At 41.9% G+C, this 15,521-nt stretch overlaps 1 protein-coding gene across 2 annotated transcripts in view; it reads left to right on the top strand.

Moving 5' to 3' along the window:
- The window catches only part of HEMGN (hemogen), a gene marked incomplete at its 3' end in the record, with an annotated part of 34,716 nt that overhangs the window by 1,919 nt on the left and 17,276 nt on the right, over positions 1 to 15,521 (top strand). The window contains exon 2 of one of the 2 annotated variants that reach the window (XM_079926970.1): positions 1,693 to 1,811. In XM_079926970.1, the coding sequence (XP_079783096.1) occupies positions 1,736 to 1,811 (76 nt within the window). In that variant the 5' untranslated portion in view covers positions 1,693 to 1,735. Of the gene's footprint in view, positions 1 to 1,661; positions 1,812 to 15,521 lie in introns of those variants that run through there. The other variant, XM_079926971.1, reaches the window with a different exon arrangement.

Raw genomic sequence — 15,521 nt, 5'->3', positions numbered from 1 at the left:
TTTAAAACTTTTGTGCTTCAAATGATACCATCAAGAAAGTGAAAAGACAATGCATGGAATGAGAGAAAATATTTGTGAATCATATATCTAATAAGGGACTTGTATCCAGAATAGATAAAGAACTATTAGAGCTCAACAACGAAAAGACAAATAACCCAATTAAAAATGGGCAGAGAATTTGAATAGACATTTCTCCAAAGAAGATATACAAATGGCCAATAAGCACAAAAAGAAGCTTAATGTTATTAGGCATTTGGGAAATGATAATCAAAACCACAATGAGATACCACTTCGCACTTACTAGGATGCCTATAATTAAAATGATGGACAACAAGTGTTGGTGAGGATGTGGAAAAATTGGAACCCTTGTGCATTGCTTGTGAGAATGTAAAATGGTGCAGCTGCTGTGGAAAACAGCTTGGCAGTTCCTCAAAAAGTTAAACATAGAGCCCGCAGTTTCACTGTTAGTTATATACCCAAGAGAATAAAAATGTATGTCCATATGAAATTTGTACATGAATGTTTATAGCAGCATTATTCATAATTGTCATAAATTGGAAACAACCGAAATGTCCATAAACTGGACATTTTGGTTGTTTATCCATAACAGAATAGATAAACAAAATGTAGTATATACATACAATGGAATTTTTTTCAGACATGAGAAGGAATAAAGTACTGATACGTGCTTCAACATGGATGAACCTTAAAAATATTATGTTAGCTGAAAGAAGTCAGGCAAGATGACCACATAGTGTATGACTCCATTTATATGGAATGTCTAAAAAAAGCAAATCCATAGAGACAGAAAATAGATTAGTGGTCGCCAAGGGCTGGGAGTAATAGGGAGTGACTTCTAATGAGTATGGGGTTTCTTTTTGGGATAACAGGAATGCTCTGGAATTTGATAGTAGTGATGGTTGCACAACTCTCTGAACATACTAAAAACTACTGAATTGTACACTTTAGAAGTGAACTTTATGGTAACTGAGTTACATCTCAATAAAACGGTAAAAAATGTTTATCAATTAGGTAAGATGACAATGATATCTCATCTCTAATTTGTACTTGTTTATATAACTAATGGGGCTGAATATTTTTTCAGGTATTTATAAGGAATTTGTTTTCCTTTATAAGTTACCTGTTTATGTCCTGTTGGTATTTTAAAATTATTTATTAATAAGTGCTCTGTATATATTAAGAATATTAACCCTTAGTCTGCCATTCATGTTCAAACTATTTTCCCCACTTGTTGTTTGCCTTTAAAATTTTATTTATGTATGTATATATACATACACAAACACACATACAGGGGAGGGTGATGAAGAAAAATTTCAAATTTTTATTTAGGATAAAATTGATCTTTATGTTTATTGCTCTCATGTCATGAGAGCCTTCCCCACCCCAAGACTATATCAATATTCACCTATATTTTCATCTGATACTTCTGGTTTCATTTTTATGTGAAATCGATAATCTATATAGATTAATATTTTAATGTATGCCTTGAAGTAAAGGTCTAATTTTCTTTATTTTTAATGGTTAGCTACTTGTCCCAACACCATGTGTTAAGTAATCATCTTTCCCCCAATGAACATGAAATGTGACCCTTAACACGTACTAAGTTCTTACATATTCTTAAGTCTATTTCTGGACCTCCTTCTCTGTTCACTTATTTTTCTATCTCACCAGTACCCCTCTGGGAGAGTTTAGCAAATGGAAAGCCAGTGGACAAATGACAGAAGACCAGAAGTTTATTCTCTGGAGACATGGGCTCAGAGCGGCACTGGACTTGGGGACACCAGGCCCAGGTGAGAGTGCATCTCCATTAACCATGTAGGTAAGTAGAGAACATACCTTTCAGAATGCACAGTGCCACACTAGTCCTATGCTACCCTCCATATTATCTCCCTCCCTATTTATTATCATTCTTCCCCGGAAGAATACACAGTTGACCCTTGTTTTTTTGGCCTCACTATGCGGCGTGTGGGATCTTAGTTCCCTGACCAGGGGTTGAAACTGTGCCCCCTGCAGTGGAAGTGTGGAGTCTTAACCACTGGACAGCCAGGGAAATCCCCATGCTTGACCCTTGAACAATGCAGGTTCGTACTGTGGGGGACCACTTATACGTGAATTTTTTTCAATAAATACAAATTACAGTCCTATACAATATAAGGTTCATTGAATCTGTGGATGCAGATTGGATGTGGAGGGCCAACTGTAAAGTTATACATGGATTTTCAACTTCAGGGAGGATTGGCAACCCTAACCCTTGTGTTGTTCAAGAGTCAGCTGTACCATCAGTCAAGATGTAAAATGATATCAGAAGGATTTCTGGTTAGTCATGATGGATTTAACTCATATGCTTATCTCCACATCCTCCCAAATCCTTAAAAGGATTTAAAGATAAAGTTGAGGAAATTTTCCCAGAAAGTAGAACAAAAAGGTAATGAAATATACTAAATGACAAATAAAATCAAAGGATCAGTCCAGGAGGTCCAATATCCGACTAATCAGAGTTCAAGAAAGAGAGAAAAAATAAAATGGAGGGAATTAAGTGGAAGTCTACATCCCAAATGGCGAGATACCCCTCCAACTCCCCTTTCCCCACTTAGTTCCAGAATGCTAATAGCTAATCTCCAAAGGCAGGAGATTGGAGGATTCTTTTCTGAGGAAAGTGACTGGTTTATTTTTTATTTTTTAAAAATATTTATTTTTGGCTGCGTTGGGTCTTCGTTGCTGTGCGTGGGCTTTCTCTAGTTGCGGTGAGCAGGGGCTACTTTTCGTTGATGTGCACAGGCTTCTCATTGCGGTGGCTTCTCTTGTTGCAGAGCACGGGCTCTAGGCACGCAGGCTTCAGTAGTTGTGGCTCGCAGGCTCTAGAGCGCAGGCTTAGTAATTGTGGTGCATGAGCTTAGTTGCTCCGCGGCATGTGGGATATTCCTGGCCCAGGGATTGAACCCATGTCCCCTGCATTGGCAGGCGGATTCTTAACCACTGTGCCACGAGGGAAGTCCAAAGTGACTGGTTTAAGAGTGAACATCTAAGATAACCAAATTTCTTTTATTTTAGCTATAATTTCCAAGGGCACTTTTTTGTCTCTATAATTATTCATTTTTCATAGCATCCTGTTTTTATTTCATTGATGTAACATCTCTTCTCTTTGAGAAGATAAAGTTTTATTCTGATATCTGAATTGTCTCCATTTTCTCCAAGTTCCTTTTTACTAACTCAGATTTCTGGCTCTAGTGTTAGAGTCTGTTAACCCAAAACAATAAAACAGCAAAACGAGTTTATTTGGGAGCAGCAAAGAATTGCACCTCAGGACACACAACTACGGTGAACCACATGCAAGTCTAGTTAAGAAAAAGAAAGGAGACGCTTTTATAGAGAAGGGGAAATTGGGAGTGGCTGTTAAAAACAAAAAGTCCATTGGAGGAAACTGGGACTTTGAAATATAGTGGCCTTTCACTGGCTGAGCTGTTGCCAGGCAAGGAGAAATCTTTCTTCCTCCCAAGGTGGTATAGTAGTGTCACTTCTTGCTAGAGATGCAAGGTAGGTCTCTACCTGTCAGGATCTCTATGGATGTTGCGTGGTATGTACATGAGAGCTCCCCCTCTGGCCTCCCAGCTCCATTTTAGTGAGGTTTCCTTTTGTTAATTTTCACAAGTCTTTCCTGAGTATCTGACCATCCTTGAATGTCCGTTCATATTTACGAGAGAGGGGCTAAACAGATGACTGGAAGCGCTGATGTACTGATAGGTCTTAGAAACTTGTGGGTATCACTCCATGGTGATCAGGAAGCAAGCAGGCATTTCCATTGAGAGACCTCCAAATGCCAGTATTTTCAGTACCTACGGCTGTAAAGGATGAAATTATCAAGCAATAATACAACACAATTCCTTTGGATTTCCAGGTTGAAATGGCCCATCAAGGCATATTATAATGAAAATCAGAAAACCAGAGATCCTGAAAGTGTCCTAAGAGAGAAAAAAGTCATAATGAGGGCTTCCCTGGTGGCGCAGTGGTTGAGAGTCCGCCTGCCGATGCAGGGGACACGGGTTTGTGCCCCGGTCCGGGAAGATCCCACATGCCGCGGAGCGGCTGTGCCCGTGAGCCGTGGCCGCTGAGCCTGTGCGTCCGGAGCCTGTGCTCCGCAACGGGAGAGGCCACGACAGTGAGAGGCCCGCGTACCGTAAAAAAAAAAAAAAAAAAAAAAAGTCATAATGAAAGAATCAAAAATCAAAATGATGTGAGACTTAATAGACCACGGGGAACTAGAAGACAGTGGAGGTGATGGCTTCTGAGGAAAAGGATCCTCCTCTTAGAACCTAACACACAGCCAAACTGTCATTCAAGAGTGAGAGAAGAATAAAAATATTTTCAGACATTCAAGATCTCAAAATATTAACCCTCCACGCACCCTTTCTCAGGAAGCTACTGGAGGATACCCTCCCTTAAGGGTAGCTGTAGTGGGCCTCAAGGACAACCCAATACAGATGGAAACAGAGGACAAGGGCTCCAGGAGGTATGCTGGAAAATAAACATGAAGATTACCTCCTGTGCAGCCGCATTGAGAGGTGACTTTGCAGCTTTGACAGAGAAATGAAAACAATAAAAAGAGGTCATTCTTAACTCCAGGAAAAATAAAAAGTTGTACAAGAAATATAATTACAATATGTTATATGGCTCATCTGTAAACATTATGTAGTCACATAACATAAATAACCAACACTGAAAGGAGGTGGGAAGTCAAAGCTGTGTGGGAGTGAGGACCTGAGAGCTAAATCCTTATTTTTCATAGTAGGAAGTCAATATTTAATGTTCAAAAAACATTGGATGTAATATAACCACATTATTTATATAAAAGAAGGCAGACACCAGAGACGACAGCTAAAAGAATTGAAGTTGCTGTCTCTGGAGAAGAGGGAGGAAAGTGGGAGGGGCCAGGCAGGAGCATGCTGTTTTGGTAACAAGCTCCGTAGTAGTCTATTTCTGCGTTTAAAACGCTCTACTTGTATTACTCGGAAACAAATGAAATTTAAATCAAAAAGCTTGCGAGCTGTTAGAGGTGGCCCCTGACAGTGGGTGTGGATGCTGGGAAAAGGTGTTCTGCCTGCCTGAGATCTATTCCAAAAGGGCTGGAGGTCCCCAGAGCCCAGAGGACAGACGGTCTGGGAGGGGCCAAGGGCCTTCACGCCTTTTCTGGGGCACTCTGCTCCTGGGATGGATGTGGGTGTGATAGGGGCTCAAAATTGGGTTGGATTTTCTTCATACAGCTGCAACGTGCACTTTATAAGGGTAGAGATGTTGCCAAGACTCTGACATTACATTTCTGTCAGATTTTGTACAGTGTTGGGGGATTCCTAATTTCCCGATGTCTTCAAATGTGTTTTATTTTTTTAACATCTTTATTGGAGTATAATTGCTTTACAATGGTGTGTTAGTTTCTGCTTTATAACAAAGTGAATCAGCTATACATATATCCCCATATCTCTTCCCTCTTGCGCCTCCCTCCCTCCCACCCCTCTGATGTGTTTTAGAGAGAAGTTGAGAGAGTGCAGGGGGCCACTCAGAAGCCACTGTGTTTGGACATCTGGGTTCTTCTTTCTACAACAGCCTGAGCAGGTCGGCCTCCCTCTCACTCTCTTTTTCTCCTCTCTCTTTCTCTCTCTTTTAAATTCAGGAATAATTACAGTAAAATGCACAGATGTTAAGCATATAGTTGGTGAGTTTTAACAAAGGTGTTCACCAACACCCCATTCAAGATAGAAAGCACTGCTATCGCATCCCCCTGTATCCCTTCCAGTGCCCCATCAGAGGCAACACTTGTTCTAAATTATATCCCCAAGAGACGATTTTGCGCGTTCTTGGACTTCGTATGAATGAAATCATACACCTGTACTCTCGTGTGTCCGACTTCTTTCCCTCAACATATTTTTGAGATTCATCTGGGTTGTTGAATGCATCAGTAACTCATTTCTTTTTATTGATGAGTACGATTCCAGTGTATGAATAACATGGCTATTTATTCATTTTCTTAACAAGTCTCTTCTTTCTCAAGACCGGCCTTGTTTCTGAGCTGGAGCAAGACTTCTTTACATGACCCTTTTTACTAACACACTAATGAGGTTGTTTCCACTGAGTAGAGTTGAAAGATTAAAATTTAGGCTTTATGAAGGACCAGCATCATTTACCCACATGTTATAAATGGAAATTGGATGTAATACATGCTCATTTAGGTTGAAGCTATTTGTGCACCAGGAGACCAATTAAAAGCCTGTGACAATAACCCAATGTGAGGTAACTGAAGTTTGCACCAGAGTTTTTGCTGTGAAAAGAGAAAAGGAGGAACAGATGGGATAAATATTTCACAGGAAAACTTGACAGGGCTTTGTGACAGATTAGGTGTATGGGATGAAGGGACAGGATGAAACAAATGCTATTTCCGGGTGGACATCTGCCTGGTGGGTCCCTCTTCTCTTTCACCTTGGGCCAGTCACTCCTTCTGCAAGCTCTGTCCTGTTGGGAATTTTAAGGAGCTCTGATTCAGTGGCTCAGCCTGCCTTCCATGCCCACTTGTACCTTTTATATACACCTCGCAGCTATTGAAAGGCATAGTGAAATTGCGGAAAGAACACTGAGTTTGGACTTGGTTAGTCTATCATTCTTTCACTTGCTTAGGCTCCCTAAGTCTCAGTTTCCTCATAGGTGAAATGAAGGTGAGTAAATATCCCCACCCTACCAGATCGTTTTGAGAATCAAGGGAAGTGACTTCAAATTTCTTATAATGGTTCACAAGAAACTAATAAGAGAAATCACCTGTAGGAGGGGGTATGAGGGATGGGGGAAGCAGTGGGAGTTAAACTTTTAGTGAACACCTTTTTTTTTTTAACCATGTGAGCATATTACCTTTTAAAAAGAAAATCCTAAACAGAATCAAATAAGCTATCTCTACAAATGATTAGGCATTCTAGACTGCTGAAAAGGACAGAGCCTGGCTACCTCCTGTCTGTGAGAATCTTGAGGTCCATTAGCCCAGAAGTCCTATCACTCCAGGATAGCTGACAATAGCAAATTATTTCACTTTAATGACAAAAAATGGGTTTTGGGTTGCAGTGAGAGGACTCTGCTCCGAGAGTAAAGAGATCTGGATCCTGGTCCTGGCTTTTCTGTGTCATTCAGGTGTGTTCCTTCTCTTCTCTGTGTCTTCTATTGAATGAAAGAGTTAGACTGCATGATCTTTGAGATGCTTCCAGCTCTGACATGCTAGAATATAATGCTAACTTCTAAGCAGCAGAGGGTCTCATAATGTGATATCTGTAAAGGATTTGCTGGCGACATTTTTGTATCTAAGACAGGAGCAGGGCAAAGAATCACATGCTTCTCTTTTCACCTTTTATTTCCTTTGATACTGAAGTACCCAGAAGCAATGAGTCAAATGGAGTGTGTTTTCCAGAAAAGAAAATTGAGCTGTGTTTCAGTAGAACCATTGGTGCAATCCCATTGCTGTTTGCTACTGACATTAGCCAAAGGGTGTATCAGTGGTATTTTATGTATACACGGCACTTTATATGGATAAAGTTATATCCACTCTATATGGATAAAGTGGATCCACTTTATATGGATATCTACTTTTTATGGATAAAGTTCCTATTCAATGAATAGGAACTCAAAGATCATATAGTTCAAATTCTAACAAGACTCAAACAATGGCCTTTGGGGCTTCCCTGGTGGCTCAGTGGTTGAGAATCCGCCTGCCAATGCAGGGGACACGGGTTCGAGCCCTGGCCTGGGAAGATCCCACATGCCGTGGAGCAACTAGGCCCGTGAGCCACAACTACTGAGCCTGTGCATCTGGAGCTTGTGCTCCGCAACAAGAGAGGCCGCGACAGTGAGAGGCCTGTGCACCGCGATGAAGAGTGACCCCCGCTCGCCGCAACTAGAGAAAGCCCTCGCACAGAAACGAAGACCCAACACAGCCAAAAATAATAAATAAATTTAAAAAAAAACAAACAAAAAAACAATGGCCTTTGTTGCCAAGGAACTCATCTCCTGAGGTGCTTCATTCCGTTTTCATCTTGCTCAAATCATTAGGAAACTGTTCCTTAGGTTGAGCTGAAATCTTGACTTCATGATCACTATTAGTGCCAGCTTAGCTCTCTGGGGCTACAAACTACACCTATGTTCTCTCTGGCCAAGGTTGCAAACTGCTGAAATGCAGGCAGTATTAGACCATGACTTGTTGGCTCTTAATAGTGTTTAAAAATATCTCAATTAGTTTTTGACATTAAAACATCATGAGTTTTTTGTTTGTTTGTTTACATAAACTGTTTCTGACTTTTCTGGAAAGATCAAAAGGTCTGTGCAGCTGCCTCCCCAATATGATTCTTCCCTTTTTAGTAAACGATTCAAGGCTTTGTTCTAGTCCCTATCCTCTCTGGCTCAGCCTATGTGCTGTTGGGAGAGGCTGATCCCACCCCTGGTTCTAGAGCAGGGCATGCAAACTAGTCCTAATTCATCAGCATAGCCCTACCTTTTGTCACCTTTGTTGATTCAGAAACAAGCACTGCTTAAAGACTGGGTTCCTTGGAAACAGAATCCAAGATGGAGAGCTGCACGCAGAAGGCTTACTGAGGAGTGTCCTTAGGACACACACCTATGGGGACCTGAAGAAGACAAGGTTGGGGGTGGAGAGAAGCCGACCAGCAAAGTAGGTGCAATGTAGTTACAACCAAAGCCTCAGCTGATCCCAGGAACTCAGGAATGGGGATGGCCCTTCAGAGTTGTCCCAAACTGAAGTAAGGGGGCCAGACATTTGTATTCCCACATCAGCCAGTCACAGGCCTCAGGCTGCACCCTGGAAGGGGGTGTAAAACCTTGGGGGAAGTGGTTTCCTAAGGCTCAGAGCAAGACTATTCCCAGCAGCTGAGGGATGGATGTGTTGCCCCAGAAGAGGGGACCTGGGCTGAGCCTCATAGTATCTCCTACCGGCATAAGACTCAATCCAGATTAATAGAGATTTGCTAGGACTCCTGAGAAAGAGGCTTCCAGAAGTGACCTGTATCTCTCTGGATATGGACAAGGAGCTCTGGGACTTGTCCTTAGCCATCTCACATCAAGGTCAGCTTTGATAACACTGGTGCTCTGCTGAATCAAACCAACCCTGAAGCTTAAATTACCTGGACTTTTAGTGTGAGCTTCATCGTTAAGTCAGTTTTCTGGTTGTTTTAATTACTTACAAATGAACATACTTTGACACATTCTGCATCGCAGAGCTACATTCCCTGGCAATAACCCGCCGAATAGCAGCTGCCTCCCTTTAAGATGGGTCACTTGGTTTCCAGTTTACTAGTGCCCACTTGGCTTTCAGAGGTGGTAGCCGAGAACTAAATCCTAGTCTTCTAATAATATGAAGTCAATAGATAATGTCTAAAGTGGAAAAACCAAGACATAGAACAGAGCATGTGTCTATAAATATGAGGTAAATAGCTAAAAGTGTTGGCAGTAGTTGCCTCTGGGGAGCTCTGTCAGGGTGGGATGGGACAAGGCACTGCAACTGGTTTTTGTGGGAAGCTTTGAAGTGCGCTTTAATTTGAAACTCTGTGTATCCCCGGTTGCTAATGCATGCCCTGGGGCATCTTGCCCTGCTCTGGGACTCTCCCATCTCCTAGTTCTCTTGCCTTCCTCTGGCCTTTCTTCTGGGTAGGGGGTTTCCCAAATGCTGGTTGATAATCATCTTAAGCTACCCTTTCTCTCTTTATTATCTTATGCATTCTATCCGCTCCTGGGAGACTTTGTTCCCTACTCCTGATCTCTCCTCTTTAGCTCCTGATCCCTATTTCTTCCACAGGATCACCTTGGAATTCCCCTGCCCTATTTCCAACTTGCATGAGGAGGTAACCAAGGTCTCTCCTAGCCCTAACATGCTATGAGGTCTGAAAAATTATATGGAAACATTTAACAAGTCATAAGAATGGATCTCTTTCATTTACTTAATATCATTAGCCATTTTTTTCTTTTGTCATGTTGACTGAAGAAATGCACAACCTAAAAGTTGAGAATTATGCTTTATTTGGCTAACAAAACTGAGGATGAAAGCCCAGGACGAAACCTCTCAGATAGCTCTGAGAGACTGCTCTGAGGAGGTAAGGGAGGAGCCGGGATATAGAGGAGTATTTGCAGCAAAGAGCAGGTAGTCAGAACTCCAAAAGATTACTGTTTTTCGTTTTAATGCTTTATTTATTTATTTTTGGACTGTTTTTTACTGTGGTAAAATTTATATAACATAAAGTTCACCATTTTAACCATTTAAAATTATACAGTCCAGTAGCATTTAGTTATGAAACCACCACCACTACTTAGTTCCAGAACATTTTCATCACCCCGAGAGAAACCCTGTACCCATTAAGCAGTCGCTCCACCTTCTGGCCTCCCCTCACCCTGGGCAGCTCCTTATCTGCTTTCTGTCTCTATAGATTTGCCTATTTTGGACATTTCATATAAGTTGAGTCATATAATTTGAAGTCTTTCAATACTGTGAAAAAGCCAAGTAACATCTTAATATTATTAGGAAAATAATTTTGATCTTATGGACCTCCTGGAAGAGTCTCAGGATCCCCCAGAGGTCGGCAGAGCAGACTTTGAGAACTGCTGGTCTAGGTCATCCAAGTTGTGGGGCACCAGCCAGCTCCCCATTACAGCTTCTCTCCCAGCACAAGGTGATTGTCATGTCCCCACGTCCAACCTGAGGCCTCTACACCTCAGCTTCTCATTTCCCGTGAAAACTCGGTCCGCCACTTCCTGCAAAGTTGAGATTACAATGGATTCACATTCAAACGGCCCAGAGGAACCAAACAACCAAATGGGGACACGTTTTTATAAGTTATAAATCTGACTGTGGTAAGAAACTATACCACAAACTGGTTTCCGGTAAAATTCTGATCACTTCCTGCCACTGTCATTACATTTTATCATCACAGTAGTTACCTTTTACCTGTGATGAGAGCTGTCATGTACTTTTGAATATCAAGCAGCAGCCATGCCATAAATTGCTAGCCGCTTTTTCCTCTAATGATCACAGCTTATTTTATTCTTCAAGTATTCTTCTCAGAGTAATCAGCACGCTTATTATACAGCATATTCAAATGTTAATGCATACATTGAACTCATGCTATTGTGAGACCCATTTGCTCCGGAGCTAAAATTATGTTGCCATTCTGCTTGGTGCTAGAGGTTCTGTGCTCGAAATCGGTTTTCCACATACAAGGAGCCCAGGTTATTTAACAAGAATGTGAGCTAGAATGAGACCTTCTCAACAGTGACTTCACCAAGAGAAGCCACTGCAATGAGAAGCCTGCGCACCGCAACGAAGAGTAGCCACCACTCGCTGAAACTAGAGAAAGCCCGCACAGGGCAACAAAGACCCAACACAGCCAAAAATAAATAAATGAATGAATGAATGAATAAATAAATAAATAAATAATTTTAAAATAACATTAAAAAAAATCAGTTCCTCCGTCACATTAGCCACATTTACAGTGTTCCATAGTCACATGTGACTAGTGGCTACCATATTGGATCATACAGAAGAAGATTCCCATCATTGTGGAAAGTTCTATTGGACAGCTCTGCTCTAGAACATTCTAGGTGTACTTCTAAAAAAGGGCCAAACCAGGTAGGATATCATTTTAATGTGCTTATTTTTCCTTTGCTTTCTTCAAGACCCAGCTCATATATCAATTCTTCTGGGAATTTGCCACATGTGTGGTCTGTGACGGTATGCTATAGGCAGCCAAGCATTCTGAGCTATGCAGTTCTTTGTGGTAATGCGTGGATCTAGCTAGAACTTAGTATGGAGATCCTGGCATAGCTATTTGTCAATCCTTAACCAAAATGTGGCCTTTCTCTATCTGGGGAAGCATCCTCCTTGACAAAGCAATTAGCTTTGGGGCAGGAGGGAAAGGAGGGAAACACTGGCCTAGCCAGCCAGATCTGCTGAATCCACTTCTGTAGCTATAAAAATAATTTGTAATAAAAGCTTTTGACCTCCTGTCCATAAACATTACATAGGCCATCTCGGCCAGGCCATCAAGAAATGGAAGTCAGGGTGTGATTTGCTTGATACAAGATATCTTGTCATCTTACCTGTGGACCCTCACTAAATTTTTAGTCTGCTGTCTTTCTCTTTCAATTTTCTGTGCTGGAGCTCTTAGAATTTCTCATAATAAAATCTGTCATTTCTACCTTCTAAATCTCTCTAGAATCTGTGCTTTCCTTTAATACCCTCAGTGAATTTATCTTCTCTCTCCTTTCCCACCCAGCCCCCTTATTGTCACCTAAATGCTCTAAGAACATTACCTGATTATGGCATTCTCCACCCTAAAACCCCTCAGTGGCTCCCCATGACATCATAAAAGCCTCTCCTTGGGCCCCCAGCTACCTCTCTGGTTTCAGATCTTTCCATTCCCTGGTGTGTAGCACACATTCCAGCTTCTCTGTTACTGTGCCCAGAACCAAGATGCCTTTTCACATCTCTGTGCCTTTGTATACTCACACCTCCCTCTGTCTGAAATGAGCCCCCCACCACCTTTAATCCCCCTGGAGAATTTCTACCCCCTTGTTAAGGTAACATTTAAATCTTATCTCTTCTGAGAAGCCCAGCCTGAGCCCTCAGACAGACTTAAGTGATCCATCAACTGTGCCCAAATGCTGTGTGGGCTTTGGTCATAACCCAGTCTGTATATGACACTCATGAGTCTGTTTCTCCTACTAAACTGTGAGGTCTCAAGGGCAGGCAGCACATCTGACTCATCTCTTACCCACTGTGGCAAGCACAGGACCTGACTCACAACAAACGCTTACTAAATGCCTGTTAGAATGAACAATAATCTGTGCCATTATGAGGTTCTGCTATGAGGGTCCTCTGTGTGGAGCTGCTGGGCTCCTTAGGGTTCACCCTTGCTGATAGAGGCCTAGGGCCAAGTGGCACTGGTAGCTGAGGATGTGCAGAAAAGCAAAAGGCCTGCAGCTGCTCCCACTGAAAGCCTCCCTGTATGCGTGCAGCTCGTTCCCTCTCAGACTTTGCTACTCGCACAAGCCCATTCCTTGTCTTTCATGAAAAAAACACAGGACCCCTTGGAGAATGTTCCTGTAGGGACCCATCTGTGGGTGATTCTATGGGGGAGAATTATGGGCAAGGGGGAGAAACATCTTAATAGAATGGAGAGGGGTGAAACATTGCTACTCTTGCTTAGCATTGGGATGTCGCTCGAGGGGGAATGTAGGAGCTGGTAGCAACACTTCTTATGTTTTAGAAAGTACCCTGTGATTACCAAAACCTTCCACTTTTATCATCTTCTTGAGCCTGTTATCCACCCTGAGGGGCAGGCAAGACAGAGCTGGGGTTATTTGTAGATAAGGAAACTAATATCCAGAGAGGTGAAGTGACTTGCCCAAGGTCATGTTTTGAGCAAAGGCCCACAAAAATGAAGTGACTTTCCCAGGGTTGTGAAGTAATATTCAGAACTATAACATATGGGGTTACTTGTAAAAATTTCTGCGGGTTTTAAACTATTTATTTATTTATTTTTGGCTGCGTTGGGTCTTCGTTGCTGCACGTGGGCTTTCTCTAGTTGAGGCAAGCGGGGGCTACTCTTCGTTGTGGTGCGCGGGCTTCTCATTGCGGTGGCTTCTCTTGCTGCAGGTCACGGGCTCTAGGAGCATGGGCTTCAGTAGTTGTGTCATGCAGGCTCAGTAGTTGTGGCTCATGGGCTTAGTTACTCCACGGCATGTGGGATCTTCCCGGACCAGGAAGAACCCATGTTCCCCTGCATTGGCAGGCGGATTCTTAACCACTGTGCCACCAGGGAAGTCCCTCTGTGGGGTTTTCTTTAATAAAATTTTTGAAATCAGAAACATTTTCTGGTAAATTGAGTCCACACAGGGCTTTCAGACATCTCTTGGGAAATTTGACTAGATGACATTGAAGATTTATTCCAGCGGTGAAATTCTATGAAATTTAGTGTTTACTGTGTCCCAGGTTCACGTAACTCCATAAAGTACAATTACCAGTTTGCAAGTAATTTACAAAACAAAGAGCTCTCCTGCCCAGTCAAGCATCACTGTCTGACTTACTAGAAAGTCTCAAGCCCATTACTTACATATTGTATCACCTACTCATCAATCTCTTCTTTCCACTCCTACTTCCTACACTGTAGCAACTCTATTACTTGATCAATTGTTTACTTCCTCTGTCAGAGATAACTAGGATTTAGAGCTAAAGGCGTAATTTCTGTATAAGACTAGAAAGCAGAACTGTTGTGTCTTATTGAGATCTTAATTTAATTCCCATTAAAGGGGAATTGAATTGACTGGATTAGTGAAGTTTCATTCTACTCATTCCTCCTCAGAGAGACGACTGAATCCATGTGGGTGCCATATTTGGTAGTGGGATATGGGAATGGAGTTTTCCATAGATCAGGGTAGGGGTAGGGTTTTCTAGAAAGGAAAATCTGTCTTGGTTGGATGGACCAAGTTATTTAAATTCTGCCTGATAATTCTGTCCAGTCTCTTTGCATGAGCACAAAGTATTGTACACCCATCTGAACTGGGTAAAAACAGAAGTTAATAGCAGCTCTGTGGAAATAGATAACCCTACTTATCTTCTGATCCAAGAGTCCAGGCTCTATCTGCTGCACCACACATTCTTCAGGGTGATAATTGCTCCTATTAGTTAGTGTTTCCTGAGAAGTGAAGCATAGTATCCAATTTTAATAATGAAGGCTATGGCAGTAATAACATGAAACATCCTATTTTATTTTCATCAAGAAGACCAAACCCATCAGATAGAAGGATTATGGGTAATTCTGGGTATTGCTGGCAGTCTCTGAAGATGACAATTCTGTCTGGGTTTAATTTCTCTCTTGATTACCAAGAACATTTTGATACTTAAGAATAGATGTGCTTGTTGCTGACGGGGAGGGGAGGGCTCATTACAAAGTGCTGGGGCAGACCTGCACCCTCTTTTCTTCCAGTGGAACATCAGACTTTGCTACATGACTCCCACACAGGTGTCTATCACAGCTGAGCAACTCTGGCTTCCCTAAAATGAGAGTGCTAACAATAAAGGGTGACAATACAGAACATAAAGAAGCACAAAGGAAGTCTTCATCCTCATGTTGAACTTGCCCAGGATATATGCTGATGAAATCAGATCTGATCACATCCTGAGCTCCATCTGTTAAAGGTGCTCACAGCCACTTAGGAGAATGCCAGGGAAGAAAGACCTGACAATACATTTTCTGCCTGCTAAAGTAAGTCCTTCTCTTCTCTCTGGCTAAAAATACAACCAAAGTGTCACTAAAACACACACACACACACACACATACACACACACACACACACACACACACACACACACACACACCACACAAACCCAAAATACAAGAAAGCCTAACATTTGTTGAACAGATTGTGTTAGAATATCAATTAGCTAAGTGTTTGGTATGCAAACATCCCCG

This window comes from Stenella coeruleoalba, assembly GCF_951394435.1.
Source record: "Stenella coeruleoalba genome assembly, chromosome: 7".
Lineage (NCBI taxonomy): Eukaryota > Metazoa > Chordata > Mammalia > Artiodactyla > Delphinidae > Stenella > Stenella coeruleoalba.
Note: the sequence above shows the minus strand (reverse complement) of the source record. Positions and strands in the feature narration are given on the sequence as shown.